The sequence below is a fragment of the Pelodiscus sinensis genome, chromosome 2 (genome assembly GCF_052426305.1).
Source record: "Pelodiscus sinensis isolate ZL-2025 chromosome 2, ASM5242630v1, whole genome shotgun sequence".
In the NCBI taxonomy this organism is placed as follows: domain Eukaryota; kingdom Metazoa; phylum Chordata; order Testudines; family Trionychidae; genus Pelodiscus; species Pelodiscus sinensis.
Genome location: NC_143053.1, coordinates 163112524 through 163132813, shown reverse-complemented (window position 1 = coordinate 163132813; position 20290 = coordinate 163112524). Strand labels below are relative to the sequence as shown.

Genomic DNA, 20290 nt, shown 5'->3' with positions numbered 1-20290 from the left:
GTGCAGCCTCCCTGGGCTGAGCACAGGGCAGCCGGGCTGGAGCAAAGATAAGCGGTTGCCCAGCCAGCTGGCCATGGCGCTCAGCCAAGGTGCACTATGCTCCACGTGGGCTGGTGCAGAGGGGAAGCTGCCTGGCCAGCTGGCTGTGGTGTTCAGCCCTGAGGAGGCTGAACCGCGCTCCAGCTGATCGGGCAGCTTCTCCTCTGCGCCTGCCCATGGAGCGTGGTACATCCTAGCTGAGCACCATGGCCAGTTGGCCATGGCGCTCAGCCAGGGTGCCCCATTCTCCACGTGGGCAGGCGTAGAGGAGAAGCTGCTCGATCAGCTGGAGCGTGGGGCAGCCTCTTTCAGCTGAAAGCCACAGCCAGCTAGCCAGGGTGTTTTAGCCCTCCCGATCTCCCAGCTCTCACCATTCCGCGCAGCTACTCATCTGTGTTGTTGATAGGTGAGTAGCTGCTCCTCAAATGAGGAAATCAAATTTAAATGTACTGCGCAGGCGCGCAGTTCAGAGAGGGCTCAAGAGCGACTCTTAGAACCTCTGAGATCGACCGGTAGATCGCGATCTACCGGTTGGTGATCACGGGTATAGTGGATGAAGCAGTGGAGTAGGACTCTGGAAATATGGGTTCTCGTCTTCTGGGTAACCTTAAACCTTTGGTAAATTGCTTTATCTCTCTCAGCCTCAATTTTTCCACCTGTAAAAAGGGGTATGACACTGACCTGCTGCTTTGAGAGCTATGAATAGTAAGTGCTCTATAAGAGCTAGGCATGATTACTATTTTATTATTTATGTTTTATTTTATTTACATACAAACACAAATTACATTGGCTATTGTAATGGTGGCTATAAAGGTAACATTCTGAAATACAGGTTATACCTCTAAAATCCAGGATTCTGGACCACAGATGTTCCAGGACCTGGAGTGCTGCAGGTGAATGGGGGCTCGGGCTCTGGCTCCGGTGTGCAACTTGGTTGGGCTGTGAGGGGGGAGCCGGACTGGTGAGTGGCTCAGCTGGAGGGGCAGGGAGGAAGCCTGAGTGCGGCTCAGCTGGGCTGCGTGGGAGCTCCAGGAGCTGGTGCACAGCTCAGTCGGGCTGCAGGGGAGCTCCAGGAAATGGGAGAGGGGAAAGAGGGGTTGAAATAACCTCCCCTACTGGAAAAATCCCTCATCTGGGACCAGTCATGTCCCAAGGATGCCAGACCAGGGAGATGGAACTTGTACCATTTGTGTGCTATTACATAACATATTTCCCCAGTCTGATTTTGTTTTAACTAAGGAGACACTTGAAACTGGGAATCTTTGAAAGCTCTTCAGTCCCCACAGCTGTTTTTATTTATTTCTTCTTCCTTTAATAGTGTCTGGTCTCTCATGCTGTGTGGGGATGTTTAGATGTGTGGGTTGTTAAGTACAGTTTTGTGGTGAAGCAATACAAACATTAATCTGAATCTGTGCCTTTTATAGTAAAAGCTGCAAGAGATAGCTCTTTCTTTGTTTTCTGTACTGACTACCTTACATGTTTTCATGCTTAACCTGTTACCTGTAGTTTGTGCAGCACAGAATGGGGAGCTGTGAGAAAAAAGATCCTTTGGTAGATGCTAACTATCAACATTTGTGAAGCACTCAGATCCCACAGTGATAAATTGGAGAGGGTTCAAAGAATAGCCACAAAAATGGCTAAAGGATTGAAAAACATGTCTTGTACCCACTGAGCTTCTGTAACCCTTCTGCCGGGTAGGCCTGGCAGTAACCAGGGCTGGGTTCAATATCTTGGGGTCAGTCTCACAAAGAACCAGCTCGAGCCCCCACCCAGTGATCTGGGAAATTCACGCACTCCTGGGCGCCTCTGAGAGGCAATGCTTCCCCACTCGCAAGCACTGAGTCTGAGTGTAGGAAAAAAACATTTAATGAAACAGAGAGAGAATTCATACGGCATTAGCTTGGGGAAAACACCACAAACAAAGTTCATAACCCAAACATGAGCCAAGCCCCTACCCCAGCCAAGAATCACCCGAAGTCCACAGAGTCCGACTCCCCAAAAGTCTCTGTCCCTGGTCCGTGCCACCCAGAGTCCCAAAGTTCACCCGCAGGGTTTCACCTCCCAACCTGGGTAGAAATGGGGGTGGGGAGGATAAATAGGGGGCACCTTATACGAAACTCTGCCACGCTTCACCAGCTGTCTCGTCCCACACCTCTGGATGCTCCGCTGGGCACCTGTCACCGCTCCTCGTCTGCTGCCGCCACTGGTCGCTGCTTCTCGCCTGCCGCCGCTCCACGCCACGCCGCTGATGGCCACTCCTCGCCTACCGCCGCTCCACGTCACACCGCTGATGACCACTCGTCGCCCGCCGCCACTCCACACCACATCGCTGATGGCCGCTCCTCGCCTGCTGCCGCTCCACGCCACGCGTCGCCGCCACTTCACTGGCTGCAATAGGTCTGGCTCTCAGCCAAACCAATGATTTCAGCTCAGTGATTTTAACTCTCAGCCAAACCAGTGATTTCAGCTCTCAGTGATTTCAACTCTTTAGCCACCAGCTGGGCTGCCAAATGAATCCAGCTTTCACTGGACTAGCAAAGGAAAAGACTCCTCAGGGAGTTAAAACAAAGGGGGAAAGGTGCAGGCTAGGCCAGTCTTATAGCTCAGACCTAGCAGGTGTGAAGCAGGCTGACTCAAGTCCTTTAACCCTTTTCCCCAGCTCTGTTCACTCAACTCTGGAAGGGGGGAGGCTTGTTCTTCCAAGACCTCTAACCATGATGGTGGTGTCTCTCCTGCAAGCACTGATGGCATGTTTTACAGTTCCCACATTTAGGGGTAGCATGATTAGTTACTCCCACAACAGTCCCAAATTATATACAATTCTCCACATTCCATTCCAACACTGACCCTCCATCAGCCCTGGCTGAATGGGATTTACATAGCCACACCTTGGATTCTCTCCTGAGCAGTATTTACATGTCAACAGTTAACAGTTAATTACCTTGTAGAGCTAAACAACTGTAGTGGGCACACCCACTCCTCCTTTTAGCTTGCTGATAGCAAGCAGCAGTTCAGCCCCTGCTTACACTTCTTAAGTCTGTCTCTTTAGTTTAACAAAAAGAAGGTTAAGGGATGACGTGACTACAGTCTAAAGGTACCTACATGGAACAAATATTTAGCATTGGGCTCTTCAGTCTAGCAGAGAGAAAGATATAACAGTCCAGTGGCTGGAAGTTGATGCTACCAATTCAGACAGGAATTGGTAGGCACCAAATAGAATTTTCAGAAGTATCTATGGCTACGTCTACACTGCACATCAAGTATGAAATAAGCTATTACAGAATAGTTATTCCAAAATAACTTATTTTGAAATAGCACATCTATACTACAGGTAAGCCTCAAAATTAGGCCAAGGCAGGCTTCCCTAATGTAGAAGTGCTATCTCAGTTTAGAGCCCCAGGAGGCACTATGAAGGAATAACTTACAATAGCCCTTGTGAGGGGCTATTTCGAAATAGCAGCAATGGAGCAACTACATATGCCTTATTCTGAAATAGCTATTTCAGAATAGGCGTTATTCCTCATAGAATGAGGTTTGCAGATTTCTGAATAAGCCGCCCATTATTTCAAAAATATTTCAAAATAACAGAATGGCTGTGTAGATGCTCATATAGTTATTTCAGAATAATGGCCATTATTCCAAAATAACTTTTCTGTGTAGACATACCCTAAGTGCCTCATACATTTCAGTGGTAGTTGAGCAAATGCATAAGCACTTGGGCACCTATCTGTATGTTCAGTCCCTAGAATACGTTTTAGAGTCTAGCCTTAAGTGACTTGCTCACAAAATCTGCATGGAACCTACATCATACAGAGAGTCTGTGGTGGAGCCCAAATATCTTGAGTCCCAGGTGAGCACTGTTATTACTTCACCTTCCTCTCTACTCTGCTACTAATAGCCAAGCATTCTGCCTACCCCATTCTCTGTCCACCTAGAATGGAGCAGGTGATGATTACTCCCTTGTACATGATGTTCCCCAGAGGAGTAGCAGAGTGGAATTCAGTTATAGTAGCAAAGGCAAGCATCTTTGCTACAGACAAGACAAAACTTCATGAATGGAAGAGTGCAAGTCCACTGAAATGCAATGACACAATTTAGCGTTCTCTTTGTAATCAGGTTCTTTAAAGGCCTGATCCAAAGTCCAGTGAAATAAATGAAAAGAGTCCATTTGACTTCAGTGGGCTGAGGATCAGGCTTTCAGTGTAGGATGTACTGTATTTATTCTATAAACAGCTCAGAACTTTCATGATTAACGAAATAATAAAGAAAGATGATGTTGGCATGCAGTAATTGTCTAAGCCTTTCTCCTTGGGCACTTGTTCCTGCAAGGTGCACCACAACTCCTAGAGGTACTTTCAGCTTCCACTAACTTCAATGAGAAGTGAGGGCACTCAACACCCTGCTGAGTCAGGCTTGAGATGGGTCAGTTCAAAGCCAGCTCTGCTCCAAATATAGAACAATTCTCCTTTTACACTGAAAATTATTTACCATTTTCAGCCTTCAGATGGAAATGGCCTGTGGAAAAGTAGTTCAGTGATTTGCATTCAGTTCCAAATAGACAATTGTGGCGGCCTTGCTATAAAAGGAGCTAATTGGCAGCCTGAACAGAGAGGATAAATTGATTAAGCCGTGGAATTTGAGCCATGCTTATTCCTGAAAGTGTTATGCTGAGGCTAAAGCTGGGGACCAGAAGTGGACAGTGTAGGGGCAAGTTGTTTTGTACATAAATGGAAGGCTCAATTTTTTAGGACTGGCAGTCCTGCAGCTTATGTAAGAGCTGTGCAGGGCTGCTGACAGAGGCAGGGGGAAAAGAGGACAGCTGCCCTGGGGCCTGGTGATTTGAAAGGGCCAAAGGGCCCAGAGCCAGAGTCTCCTAGGGGCCCAGCAATTCTGTTGGTAACTCTGGTGATACGCAATATAAAAAACCAACCACAACAAACAATCCCCAAGTAATTCATCTGCAAGGGGATTCCAAGATGGAAAAGGAACAGAATTACTGCCATTCTGATTGGCTAATGTTTTTCTCAACAGGTAAAAATGTGATTTAGCAGACAGCTTTCTTTTAGTTTTAAATGAATCCTTGTCCTCCTCTTCACCTCTCTCTCTCCCTTCTCAACTGTCTTCAGATTTTGTATTCAGTTTTCTGGTCAAGGTTCCAGAATTTGAACTCTTTTTTTAGTCTGAAATCTTAAGTCTGTTTAAACGATTCTACTTTCTTTCAACTTTAAGTTGAATAACACTCGCTTCTCAGTGCCATGCATTCTGTGCTTTGTCAAATGCTAGTATTACTTTGATATTGTCCCTCAAAGAATCAGAACAGACTTTCTTAAATAGTACTCACTACAGCCCCCTCAATCCTATCTTTAATCTTAAATGTTAAGTTCTTTCTAAATTCAGAGAGCAGGAATGTTGCTGTAGGATAGGGTATTTGATTACAGATGATCTTGGTTAAAAAACAGCATTAATATCCCTCAGAGTGTTAATGTAGTAAAATATAGTAAAGACTATGTGTGCTTCTTCCCCCTTCCATTACTTAAGCTTGAAACAGCACATATCATTTAGCTAATTGCGCATGTTTTAGAAGCTGTAGTAAAAAGGGGAACTAGCTGTTTAGACCCATTTCTCAAGGACTGGAGTACACGTATTACTTGAGTTAGGGAAATTTGCTAATTGCTATTGCTTAAGTAAGCTATACTGGTGGTTGTTACTGAATGGAATAGAGTTGAAATATGCTAACCAATAACGCGGCAACACGAAGCTAAGGTAACAAATCAAGACGTGCCAAGTTAGATAAGAAAGTTAAAGAAAGTATAAAAAGGATGCTTAGCCTATGCTCAGGGTCGGCTCTGCTTTGAACATTGAGTTCCTTAGCCGTACCTTGGTTGCAACCAATAAACTTGAGTTGGACCCAGCCTGAAAGTGTGACTCTCTTCTTGGGGTAAATCAGACTAGCCTCCAAGGGGACGAAACCAGAAATTTATGCAACATTAATGAAGTTTGAAACAGAAACTTAATTGTAATTTTAACTACAGGTTCACTAGTGGCTGCTCTGTCATTAAAAATGGTATTTCAGATGAACTTTCAAAAGAGTTTGTTTTGAAAGCGAACACTGATGATCTGTAAGCTATTTGATTTCATTCTCCTGTATTTAAAGCATCGATTCCCAGGAAATCATGACTTAAAACTAGCATCAAGCTCAGTCTTCTCCTTATGTTGGCATAGAGCATGTGGAAGCTGAAATGTCTTGTTTAGGAGAAACTATTATTTGCCCTGTTTCAGCAGTGAAAGACCTCTATAGTGTTTATGTTGAATCATCACACACATAACCCATGCTGACACAGTGTGTTTCTTATTTCCCTCTGCTGGCAGGACCACATACACAAGTTTTTAACTCTGCAACTGTCTCTAAACTAATGGTCCTGGCCCTTTTATCTCAAGCAACGCAGGATACTGATTTTAGATCCAGGAGTCATGGCTCTGAGCTCACAGGCAACTTGACCAGGAGCATTGTTACATAAAGTAACTAACTATATAAATAAATTGTAAAAAATATTTACATAGTTTTATATAAATTGTCAAGACACTTGCTACTCAATTAAAGTAGTTTTATCTATATCAAGATTTAATCGCTCTGAGAAATCAGATGACTTTTAATTTCTTTTTTTAAGAAATTAAAAAATACTTCCTTGAAAATATTATTTTTAGGATACGCAGAGGTGAACTGGCCACAATTATTGATACCTGAAGTATCAACAGTGAATTCAGCAAACCACTGTATCTGAAAATTAATGTTTTCAAGCACCAGTAAGTATTTTTAATTGAAATAGACTAGAAAAAATATCATCACTTGGCTTTCTTGAGTCACAGAATCTTTATTTATAGGTTTTTTTCTGAGTATTGATTTTCTCATCAGGCTATATCATCATTAGGGAGAAAGGTATAAAGCTTTCCAAATTCATTTATTGACAAGTGAGTGCCTTGAAACAGTATATTTTACATATTTCTCTCTTGATTTGTTTTTTCTCCTAAAAAAATAACCCCAGATTGTTTTTTATGAGAGAGCTCAACTCACTTCTTCCTTTGGATTATTTGTACCCCTGCAGAATTAATGATCAATCTTTGTGTCTTATGATAGAGAAATATTTTGGATAATAATTTAGAAAATAATTGTTTATTCAAACTAGATCAATCTATTGCCTCTTAAGCTTTTGAGATAGGATCATTGTAAAGCAAGGAGGGGGAGTGCATTTGTAGCACTGCAGTGTTATGACCTCATGACTCATCCCCAAGAAGCACAACAAGCCTTGATCTGGAAGGCAAGGGAATGGGATTTACCAGCTATGCTTGTCATTCCAGGCCATCAAAAGTATTTTTGTATATTCTTTAATTCCAACATTTTGTTGAAAAGAAATAACGTTGTGTCACCTGGGCTACGTCTACACTGGCCCCTTTTCCGGAAGGGGCATGTAAATTTCACTAGTCGTCGTAGGGAAATCCGCGGGGGATTTAAATATCCCCCGCGGCATTTAAATAAAAATGTCCGCCGCTTTTTTCCGGCTTTTAAAAAAGCCGGAAAAGAGCGTCTAGACTGGCCCCGATCCTCCGGAAAAAGTGCCCTTTTCCGGAGGCTCTTATTCTGGCTCTTATTCTAGACTGGCTCTTACTTTGAAGTAAGAATAAGAGCCTCCGGAAAAGGGCACTTTTTCCGGAGGATCGGGGCCAGTCTAGACGCTCTTTTCCGGCTTTTTTAAAAGCCGGAAAAAAGCGGCGGACATTTTTATTTAAATGCCGCGGGGGATATTTAAATCCCCCGCGGATTTCCCTACGACGACTAGTGAAATTTACATGCCCCTTCCGGAAAAGGAGCCAGTGTAGACGTAGCCCTAGGGACTCGTTTTGCCATTGACGTATGGGACTGAGTGGTGGGTGGTATGAAACTGCAAGGGGCAGAATGGAAGCCTGACCCAGAGAGGACTGGGCATAAGATACTGTAAGGTCCTGGCCAGTATTGCTACTCTGTCACTCCTTAGATTGGTGCAGCTTGCTTACTCCTCTGTAGTCAGCCAGCCAGATCGTCCCTGCCCTGTTTTGGACGGCTAGTGCCTGTTGTGGTGCTAGACAGGAACAGACCTGCATTTGGGGGGAGGGAAGGGGGAGAGTGGAAGGGAGCAGAGTTTACACCCCCCCCAAAAGACATGTCTGTAATTTGGCCCCCAGATGACCAAGTGTCTGTCTATAGTATAGCACATACAGGCCTAGTCTACACTTAGTGAAATTGGCCTAGCTGTGAAAAAAATTCTTGCCCCAGTGCTGTAGTTAAGTTGAAGTAGCTCCCACTGTAGATGCAGATAGGCCAATAGAAATATGTTTCCCTTAGTCTAGCATCTCAGAGATCTGGATTAACTACAGCAATGGAAAAACCCTTCTGTGAATGAATGAAAGCTGTAGCAGGACTTCAGCACATCATATACACATATACTATAAGGAACCATATCTTGGGGGAGAGGACAGGCCAGTCTTCCATTCCACCCATGTGTACTATCCCTGCCAACAAGAATGCAAATTAGTTACAATTGTGATGTAGACATATCCATAGGAATTGAAGGAGACTGGGGGACTGGGTACTGCCAGGCACCATCCCTGGCTTGAAGTTAATTCCTTTACATACATTTTGGCAGTGATTTAAAGGGCCTAAGTCTTCAGCCACCACCACCACAGTAGCAGTGGTGACAGCCGGGAGCTCTGGATCCCTTGGAATCACTAAGCCCCGGGGCAAATGCCCCCTTTTCCTCCCCCATCGGTGGGTCTGTACATCATACTTAACTAGTATCCAACATTTTCCTTCCTGATTCTACCCTTAGCTGAATACTGGTGCTCCTGTTCAACAGACATTGGGCACTTGGGATCAGAGATGTTGCATAAATGAAGAGTTTCTTTCTATATTTACATATTCCCCTTTATCATTAGGTACCCAATAATAGTTTGGTTCTAAATTTTATATATTAGGATTCTCAGATAGGTTCATCCAACCATTTTTCATTTCCTAGCAGCCTGTTCACCTAAACCTCAACTCAAAGTTCTGAAAAAGTCTCAAAAGGATATTTATTATTTTCAGCGTGTAAATCTGTCATAACGTCATCCATAATTCAACAGAATAGCAGTAAATTATAATTTATGATTGTCTCACTATCTCGGCTGTTTTTTACTTTCATGGTAATTTCCTTCCCTATGCTGTATGGAGTTTTATTTTTCTTCCTGCTGAATTCTGTGTCCATGATACAAAATGGAAAATATGATTTAATCAGGGAAATACAGTCTAATAATGTTATCTCTTTCTTCAATAACACTTTTGAACTGTAGAGCTCAAAGTGCCTTTGAAAGAAGATCAGGATTATTACAGATGGAGAAATCGAGGCACAGACAAGGATGTGACTTGCCCAGCAAGTGATCTGGATTTGTGTATGAGGTCACACCTTTTGGCCAAAAGGAATCATTTCATTTGCAGTCATAAGTTCACTTGGCTAATGGTTCATATGAAAGGCAGAGAAGCATTCTCCCACTTTATAGTGTCTTCTTTGTCCCATAAAACTGTGGAAATGTTAAATAGAAAATTAAACTTCCCTTGAGCAGTGGTGGGGATATCTTCGGAGATAATCAGCAAAAAGGCTGGATCCTTAATTTAGAGTTTACTCAAAGTATTCACACCCTTTAAATCAGCAAAATTTGGCTGGAAATCACATAAGAAGATTTTTTGTGAGGGCTTTTTTGGTACTTCCTGCTTCCACTGCAGTGGAAATAACATGAGACCAGCCTGTCTCATGGTACGATATTTATAGTTATTATTATTTCAGCACTTCTGGTTCTAGTTCTGACAGGGATGCATAGTGCAGAGAGGTGCAAAAATGAAAGAATAAAAAGTAAGATTTTTATCTAAATATTATTTTGAAGGGATGTTATTTTTTTCAGACTGGTTTAGCAATTTCTATGATTGAGTTAGTGTCTTGAAACAAAAGAGCTATTTTATTCTGATAATCTCAAACTTTTTCTAGAAAGCAAGTTGACATCATTCCACTAGCCATTTATTTTACACTTGTATTTCTTGATTGAATTAATTTCTCCCATGGTGCCAAGTGAAAAGTTACACTATTGCACAAATTCATTCCTGATGTAATTCCACTGCAGCAAATAAGAGTTAAAACAGACATACATGTGCGCCATGTCACCTGATCATCTGATCTGAAATCCATTTTTCGTTATGTGACATGTAAGAATGACATTTCTGGTAGGCACTGTGATTCTGACATGGATACTCACATCTACAGCCCTGCAAATCCGCATCTCATTTTTTGCAGATATAGATGCAGATGAGGATATAAATTTTGTGTCTTGAACTCTGCAAATTTGCAGTTATCCGCTTTATATCTGTGGCTATCTGCATCTGTGGATATAGATGTGGGTAGTTCTAATTCATTTTTGTGGATACAGATTGCAGATGCAGATAAAACATTTTGTATCCATTCAGGGTTCTACTCATATATCTGAGCAACAGATACTGTTAGTTGAGAAGCATGAAATGTTTGGATTAATTAAGAAAATTGGTCCATAGTAATCAATGCAGTAATTAAAATTTCAAGCTGCTGTTTTTAGAGATACAGATAGCCTTGGTTGGGGTTATCCTATAGGTTATCCTATTGCCTTTGGGTCAGGATGTAATATTTACTATTGCACATGACTGGGGCTCTGAGGCGCTACAATATTCTTACTACTATTCCTATTACTATATACTGTAAATTGAAGGTTATTTGAATAAGGAGGCTTGTCCCCCCCTCCCAAGAGGAATACAAAGAAGGGATTTTCTTTCTCTATTAATTTAAAATTGCTACATGAGTCACTTTAGAACAACAAAAGAAAGATACTGTCTCTAGAGAATCCATTGCAATAGTTAGATTAAACTTCAAGAATCCTGGGACAGGACTTTGGAAGTTTGGTCTGTGATGTGTGAATATTCAAGTGAAAATATAATCAATAAATTCATGGTTTATGTATTTTACTATCTAATTTCAGTGCCTTGATTTAAAGACCGCCCAGGAGCTTAGGGCATAACATAATAATTAAGTTAATTGTAGAAAGGTAGATTGTGACATTGTGGTGAAAGATTTTAAAATACCTTATCCAAGTAGGACAAAGCACTTTCTTAAGCTTATTGCAAAGTGTCTGAGATGCATACCGTGGTCACAGATATGGGAAAACTCCATAGAGGGTAGCTAACTGCACACATGCTGCATGTGTGGTAGAATTTTATTATTGGATTTCTCTACTAGTTTGTTCAGTATTTCCATCAAGTGAATGTATGGATTTTTCTGATGTGGCTTGACACACAGTACTGTACATACACATCCTAATCTTCTATTTCTTTGGATGGATATCCCAGACCACACTAATCAGGACAAATACACATTTCAGCACCAAGGAAAATAAGTTAAATGGCAATCTGGGACTGCAGGTAAAAATATTCATTACAATTTCACCACAGGCAAAAATCACTGCAAAACTGTATTTTTACATGTCTTTCAAAAAGTAAAGAACATTACAGTTGTGTTCTGAATTATTCTTTATTTTCTAGAACACTTCAAGTGCAGGGAAAGAAAAACTATTTGTGCTCTGAAAACAATACCACTGTTTTGCGAATATAGCAAATGTATGAAAACTTGTAATTTGTTCCAAGGAGGAATTTGGCCATTTTTCATGCTGTGCAAAGCTATTTGCTAACATGTATCAGCAATAATTTCAAATGTGACAAAATATGCAGTTTCTAATGAAAGCATACACAAATTCTCGTGAATATAACAGTGGGAAGTATTTAGCACAAAACAAGAAATGCAGAATTTGATTTTGGAGCTCTGGTAAATTTGGTTTGTCAGTCTCTGTGAAGTGTGTTGTAGCTCTCAGCTAAATGTATTTGGACACTTTGATTTCAGTACAACTACTTATATCAGAGTTATAGAGTCAGGTCCACAGTAAACCAGTGTCCTCATTATAGAAATCATATTTTATGAATCAGGACCTCATTGTGCTGTACTAACACAGAACACAAAGTCAGTTCTTGGCATAAAGAGTTCACAATCAAAACAAAGAATATAACAGCCGTTATTTAGAAATAACTTTACTAGCATCTACACAGCCAAACCACTATTTCAAAATTAAATCAAAATAGCAGAGCACTTATTTTGAATTTGGTAAACCTCATTCCACGAGGAATAACGCCAAATTTGAAATAGCTAAATTGAAATAAGCGCTGTGTAGATGCTTAGTTCAAAATATCTTATTTTGAATTAACTATTTCGAAATAATATATTTCAAAATAATGCTGTAGTGTAGACATACCCAAAGGGAATAAGAATTTGAGTAAGAATTTGAGTAAGAATTAAATATTCCTTAATTAATTAATACTCTCCACTTTCTCAAAAATACTTATAAACCAATTGGTCATATAAAGAAATCTCACATTTTAATAACCAGAATTCAACTGAAATCTTCTAAAGTGTCTAATTTGCAGGTTGAGGTAATAGAGATTTTTTTTTTAAATGGGAACTCTAGTTAGGCAGTAAAGCTACATCTATATTGCAGCACTATTTCGGGATATCAGAAGTATATTGTATTTCAAAACTGTGTTTTTAAAATGCAGTTATAATGTAGGCAAAACATTAGTATTTTGAGGTCTGAGGTTTTAAGTGAATGTTCTGCAGAATTCTACTTAAGATTACATGTGTAGGTGTGGATTGGCTTTTAGGGATTCAGTCTTTTGAACACACTACAACAAACCTAATTATTTTTATCTTTCTATGTGGGGGAACTTGGCAGCTGTTTGGTTCTATTTCTTTGGACTATATTAGACTTAGATACAAAAGCAATGGGTAACTGTTTTGCTGAAATCAGCCAACAGCACTGAAAAACTCTTATAGAACTTAAAAGAATGTTATTTTTTCTACAGAATTTGTAAGCCACCTTGATGAATTTGATGGTAGGAATATAGTACTCTAGATTTATAGAGTAATTTATATTCACACGTACCTCGATTATTAGTAAGTTGTACTGTCTAGCAGAAGACAGAGTGTAGCCCAATGCATATGGCTTGGGACCCAAATCTTTCAAAGTATTTAGCCACTATTCTGCCTCATTAAACACCTTATTCCTCCATTAAGTTGCCATTAACATTTTCAAAACCACAGCTCAGATGCTGCCTAATCCCCTAGGTGCCTAATTCCCCAAGGCAGAGCCATTTTTACCTATACGCATAATACACAGCAACATAAGGCCTCTGAAGATTTGGGCCCAGAGTTCTGCTTCCCCAAGCTCAGGCTCTCAGGCTTCAGCGAGTCTCATGTTGTCTCTGGTGACCCCATTGAAATGGAGTTGCAACCCACTTTGGTGTCTCAACAGCTGGAGAACCACTGCTCTCCATTCTCATGCTAGTTGGTGATGTGCCAGCACATCTTGGCCTTAGATGACCTAGTATTTGTATAGGAAGCTATAAGCAAAGTTTTAAAAACTGTGCCAACTCCAACGGGAAGGAGAAGAGGTCGAGGCTTTGACCTGTGTCTTTTTACCAGGCTGCTGTTTTCTCTTATGCACATGACTTTAAGACGGTAACCATAGACCTTATCGATGCAGTGTTCTGTGCCTGCATAACAGTAGCATGGCAGGCAATGTCCTCAGAGGCAATGTCTGTTCTTATACAGTGGACTGCAGTCTTTGCCTCTGATGCTGAGTGGTTCAGCTTTGCTCCCACACAACCAACGATTGAGTCACCATCAGTTCCCAGGGACATTATTTTTCTATTGCAGGAAATGTGTCATTCAAAGGCAATTACTGTGCTTGTATATTGGGTAGGAGCAGGGCTTCACAGACAATAGTGCAGCATGCTGTCACTGAAGGCATCAAGTAGTGTTTCATTCCCTTAGAAACAATTTTACTAAGTCACCCATCATTGAAGGGTACATGGGAAAGTACAACAGACAATTATTCAGTTTCCTCATTCCTTCTCCTCTCTATGTGCTGTCCAGACACAATTCAACATCCTAATTTCCTCTTACCTCTCACCATTCTATTCCTTTTCAAATCCCCTTATCTCATGATCCCATCACAACAATCCATCAAATTATTCAATTAGGTCTATTGTTTCCTTGCTCTGAGCATAGCCTGCATTCAGAAATACCAACTTTGGTTAACTTTCAAACATTATATACATCTTTCTGTATGCTCTACTGAGCTGAAATTAAGTTTCGTGTGTCCCTGGGTATAGTAGATCTCTCCAAAGGGTGTAGACAAGCATTACAGTCTAACTCTGATGTGGGAAAGGTTAAGATTTCAAAAAAAATCTCAAGGCTTTATTTCATTTTTATTGGCTCTTTCTCTGATTGTTGCGTCCGCACACAGCAGGACTGAAATTGTTATTCAGCAGTTCATGATCTCATGCTGAGACTGCACTTGGCCTCAGCCTCCCGCCTGGCAACAGACTATGCATGAATTACTTATAATTCACTTGCAGTTTGTTGCAGTTGCCACATTTGATTTTTATGGGTATTGTTGATACCTCTGCCAAGGGAAGTGCAGTCTAATGCTACATGAGTTAAAATGAGAGGGTGAACTACAGGCCACATTAAAATCACTGGGAGCTTTGCCATTAACTTCAGTGGAGCCAGGATTTTACTGAGCCTGTTTAGAAGCCTGACCAGATGTCTAGGAGTTAGGAATAGTGTATTCTTAATTCTGCTTATGACTCATTGTGACAAGGTACGTGGGGTTTCTCTAATATCCTGGGAACAACATTGCTACAACTACACTGCATCTGACTCACTGTGTCATCTCAGACATGTCGGACACTGCTTGCTTTTCCAAGGTGCTGAACACTCAGGGCAATGTATTTCCTTCAGCACTGGTGCAACTGTATAGATTAGACACATGATAACTGTTGTCAATTCTACTAAAACTGCATAAATCAAATGAAAAACACCATGAGGGTGAACAGATTGTCAAAGAGCCTATAAAAAGGCAATCTCAAAAATGCTTTATTGCAAATGCCAAAATTTTGCCTGTAGTTACTGAAATAAAATTACTATTTGATAAGCCATGCTTTAGAACAACAACCACCTCCCCCCAACCCCCCGGGATTCCAGAAGTTTTTGTATCGGGTGAAAAAACAAGAGACAAGGGGATGGATGATCTGTTTACAACTATCTGAAATATCTAAAAAAGCAAAATGGGAGCAGACTTTTTTTTTTTAAAGAAAAACAAAATAATTTTTATTCAGACTTACTTCCATTTTCTTGTCTTTCTCCCTAGGTATTACAACAATTTCAGTATCTGCACAGAACGGGAAGCCAACGCTGCAAGTTGCTTTTGGCCAAACTCACTCGCACAGGGCTTCATCACTGGAATTCATAAACAATTCTTTTCAAACTGTACTTCAGAAAAGGTTCACTGGGAAGATCCTCCGGATGAAATTCTCATGACTCTGATCTTAATCCCAGTATTGTTGATGATTGCCATGATAACTGTGGTGGTGTGGTGCAGTAAGAGAAGTGACATTCTAGTGTAAGCCATTCTGCTGGCTTTTCTCAACCCATTCTGCACTAATTTTTTTGTAAAGAAAAGAAGAAGAATTGGAAATATCAGATCTGAAGAGTTCTAACCTGTCAGGTCCTAAGGGAGAATACTGTCCTATCTTCAGAGAAGTATTCTGCATCTATCTAAAGTCAATGCTTCTCCAATAAAAGTTTTCATTGTGTATGCAAAGACATCATTTTCCCCATCAAAACTGATGCCCATGGTTAATGTGTAATGTAATTCACAATCAGTTCTAGCTAGTGGGAGACTTATGATGACAAAATAACCTGCTAACCACAGCAGAAGTAAAGTTTCTTACCAAAAGTTAAACTTGTCAGTAAGCCTAGTTTTCTACTATGCGTACGTATGCACACAATGAGGGACTAATTTGTAATATTTACAGTGGGGCTCTTTTGAAAATTCTATGCTGGACACTTGAGGTTTTCTTTTGTGAGCCTTGTGACTTGAATGGAAGTTTGTCACCAGAGGAACTTAACATGGAGGTTGCTGAGGGACATTGTCTCGGTGGCTAATAAAAACCACACACAATCAAGGGCTGGAAAGGTTGTCTTGGTAAGAAACAATTCATATGGCCTGTGATTATCCATGTGGAGAAGATACTCTGCTTGGTTAAGCAGTTTCTAAAATGCTCATAAAGATGACTTCTTAGCACTTGATGGAAGGATGCTGGCTTTTTCTACAGAGCTGGAAAATGAGAGGAAATGGGTTGATCATGAATTTACCATGTTTCTTAACTGTCATATGTCAGATTCATCATTTTCTTTTCTTTTTAATAATTATTTGTATGTTGATGAGTGTATTCACTGTGTGCTCCTCATTCTCACTTCACACCGAATCTTCTGTGCAAGTGATGTCTTGTAAATAAAAAAAATATAACAAGCTTTGTTAATTGAGGTGCCTTTCAGTGTTGGAATGCTTCATTTTTCATCACTTACAGAATGTGGCACTTATGTTATTAACAGCAAGACAGTTTGAATGATGTTTGGAATTGACAGAGCAGAGAAATGGAAACAAATTTCATTCAACAAGTTGATAATCATTACATTCCTCTGTAATTAAATATTTAGATACAATATGCTCCAAATAAAATAACTTTAGTTTCTATTGTAAATTTTGTGTTTGTCACATGAAGTGTCCTCCAAGCCAAATATTCCATTTTTATAAGTGCTCAATATCTTTTCCTCATGAATACACATTTTCATAGCTCACACACTTAAAGTACCGATAGCTGTGTCTTCCACATGTACTAGTTAGATGGTCTTCTTTAAGAATTGTATTTAATATTTGTGATGCAGGTCCAGCTGAACACAGAAAGTGGGTCTTGACACAGAAGTGCTCCCTGTATTAAAATTGCATATATATGGAAAATTACAGTAACTCTAGCTATATTCCTTGATTTTCACATTCTCTTGTCAATATTTTAACATTGGCCCCTTCTGGATTAGTTATATTGCTAGGAATGATTGGTTATGTCAGTTATTTCCTATTATGATAAGCTCAGGCCAGAGGGCTGCTAAAGAGTGGGGGAAAGGCAGCCCAAAAAGGGAGAAAGGCCTGCTAATTAGCAGTGGAGAGCAGGAGGACAATTAAGAGCACCTGGCAGGGAGCTGGCCCAGGCAGATTGGGGCCAGCTGACTTCACTTCAGGCCTTCTGGAGGCCTTCAAAAGTCTCTTAGTTAGAAGCAGGGGGAAAGTGAGAGGATGGGAGGCGTGGTAGAGAAGAGAACAAGAGCAAGAGTTTGAAACAAAGTGCTAGCAGTTACAGAGCTAGAAACAGCATGGGAGGGAGTCCCAAAAGAAGTGGCTGGGCTCCCTACACCAGAAACCAGATGTAAGCCCCGACACAGAGGGAAGGTTGCCTGCCCAAATGCTGGCCAGGAAAAGAGTGACTCTTGCCTCACGATCTATGTCTGTTGTAATAGATGCTGAGTCATTCTCCTCTTTGATGCTAATAAGTTAATATCTGTAAAATATTTGGAAAAGAAAAGTTGTGTGTGTTAAACATTTCTTATATTTAACATAAAGGCAAGGAAACAGCTATTAAGGAGCCTTGTATGTCATTGTTATCTATAAAGGATGTCAATGAGTAGTTGACTAGACGATTAACTGATAAGCCTACGTTTATTGGTTAATCTTGTCAACTATTCGCATTCCCCCCCCTTGTTGCCTCTGCATCCCACAGAGAAGCCTCTGTCCATGGTGAGCTCAGACCCGCTTCCCCCCGTCCCCTCCGATAGACAGGGGCTGCTGCCACGCCACACTGCTGCCTCTGGATTAGAGGCAGTAATGCGGGGCAGCAGGCAGCCGGTCCACAAGGGGAGCTGTTTTTTAAACTGGCTCCCCTTGTGGACCAGCTCCCTTTGCGCCCTACGCTCAGATGCAGCAGTGCAGGGGTGGAAAAGGGCTCCTCAGGAATGGGGCCGGGAGCACATTGCCTGCTGGCCCCACCCCCAGGGTCTATCAAATAATTGTGTAACCACTAAAATTTCATGTTATTATAGGACTATTCAAATACCTGCCATTTAACATCCCTAGCAAAACCTAGACTGGCCTTGGAAACTACATGATGGTGAAAGTATGTCTGTGTTTTGATTATGCCTCCACAGTGGATAACTATTATCCTTTTAAACCAACATTGTGTTTAAATGAGGTGATTTTCAAATTCCACTTGAGTGTCTCCATTTGTTTTATTTCAAGTTTTCCTGATAGCCTAAGGCTAAATTGTTTAAAAAAGTGACCAAATCACTTAAGCATTTTTTGAAAATTATACTCTAGCTCCATGTTTCTTAAACTGTGTGCCGCAAGACAGTCAGAGATGTACTGTGGCCTCTTTTAACTTTTTTTTGAGGAGGGACGACAACACGTGAGGCAATTAAAGGGGCCATGACTGCTTTTTTTTTTCTCAACAACTTTCCCCCAGTGTTCCGCATTAAAAAAAAAAAGATTGTTTGGTGTTCTGCGGTCTTAAAAAGTTTAAAAAACCACTTCTCTAGATTATATCATTTGAAATGAAACAGAATTGCTACCATCCCATCAGAGAGGTATGAAAAAAGATAGATTTTTGCTTCCTCAATAATACTAAAAAAAAGATAATTTTAAAGACAGAGAAATCTCAAGTTGCCCTGGATGTGAAACCTGATACAATTCTATTCAATGTCTCTTCCAAACCGACAAGGACCTTCCACTGTTGTTGACAATGAAGAGAGCATTTAAAGAAACAGGTGGGAAAGGCCCCTGGCACTCAGACCATCCAAGCCACGACTGCCAAAAATCTGCTGACACACTTCTAGCACCCAGAGAAGCAGAGAGCAGGCTGTCCAGCCTCTAACAGCTTCCTCAGGTTAATAAGAAGTAACTGAAACTAGTGAATCTTTTGACTTGTGGGCTACATCTAGACTGGCCCCTTCTCCGGAAGAGGCATGCAAAGCAGGCAAGTCAGAATAGGGAAATCCGCAGGGAATTTAAATATCCCCCGTGGGATTTAAATAAACATGGCCGCCGCTTTTTTTCCAGCTTGGGGAAAAGCCGGAAAAGAGCGTCTAGACTGGCGCGATCCTTGCAAGTAGGAATAAGAGATCCTCCGGAAAAGGGCTTTATTCTGGAGGATCGCGCCAGTCTAGACTCTCTTTTCCGGCTTTTCCCCAAGCCGGAAAAAAAGCAGCGGCCATGTTTATTTAAATCCCCCACGGATTTCCCTATTCTGACTTGCCTGCTTTGCATGCCTCTTCCGGAGAAGGGGCCAGTCTAGACATAGCTGGGATGTTCTGGAGAGGGAGAATGAGGCCATCTTTAGTGAAGTAAACAGGACTCTTGAGTTCTCTTCCAGACCCTATAAGAGATTTGGGGTAAGTCATAAAAAAAATCTTGGCTCTACTTCTGTTTAGGATTTTCTGGATCCTGTGTCAATCAAATCTTTTCTGGGACTCAGACTATTTGATAAATGCTAATTAATTTTATATTACAACAGAATCTCTGAAGGAAATGGACAGACTAAAAAACTCTCAAAAAACCTCACAGTTCAAAAATCCTATTTAGATTTGGAGTAGAGTTCACACAAGGAGAACACACTGGCTACGTCGAGACTGGCATGATTTTCCACAAATGCTTTTAATGGAAAAGTTTTCCGTTAAAAGCATTTGCGGAAAAGAGCGTCTAGATTGGCACGGATGCTTTTCCGCAAAAGCACTTTTTGCGGAAAAGCGTCCGTGGCCAATCTAGATGCGCTTTTGCGCAAAAAAGCCCCAATCGTCATTTTCGCGATCGGGGCTTTTTTGCGCAAAACAAATCTCAGCTGTCTACACTGGCCCTTTTGCGCAAAAGTTTTGCGCAAAAGGGACTTTTGCCCGAACAGGAGCAGCATAGTATTTCTGCAAAAGCACTGACAATCTTACATGAGATCATCAGTGCTTTTGCGGAAATTCAAGTGGCCAGTGTAGACAGCTGGCAAGTTTTTCCAGAAAAGCGGCTGATTTTGCGGAAAAAACTTGCCAGTCTAGACACAGCCCCTGAGAATCAAAATCAGAAGTGTGCTAATACCAGAGTGGGGATAGCATCCTGGCTAAGCAGTTGTGAAAAGACAGGCAGTTGCACTGGTACAGGGAGACAGAAACACAGATGCTTAAAT

At 41.1% G+C, this 20290-nt stretch overlaps 1 protein-coding gene across 4 annotated transcripts in view; it reads left to right on the top strand.

Annotated features, from left to right (window-relative positions):
• Nucleotides 1–16767, top strand: part of RAMP3 (receptor activity modifying protein 3) — a 104599-nt gene extending 87832 nt beyond the window's left edge. For all 4 annotated transcript variants that reach the window (XM_089776500.1, XM_089776498.1, XM_006133274.4 and 1 more), the window contains one exon: nt 15382–16767. In XM_089776500.1, coding sequence (XP_089632626.1) covers nt 15382–15637 — 256 coding nt within the window. In that variant the 3' untranslated portion in view covers nt 15638–16767. The remainder of the gene's footprint in view (nt 1–15381) is intronic.
• Nucleotides 16768–20290: the final 3523 nt, after the last annotated feature.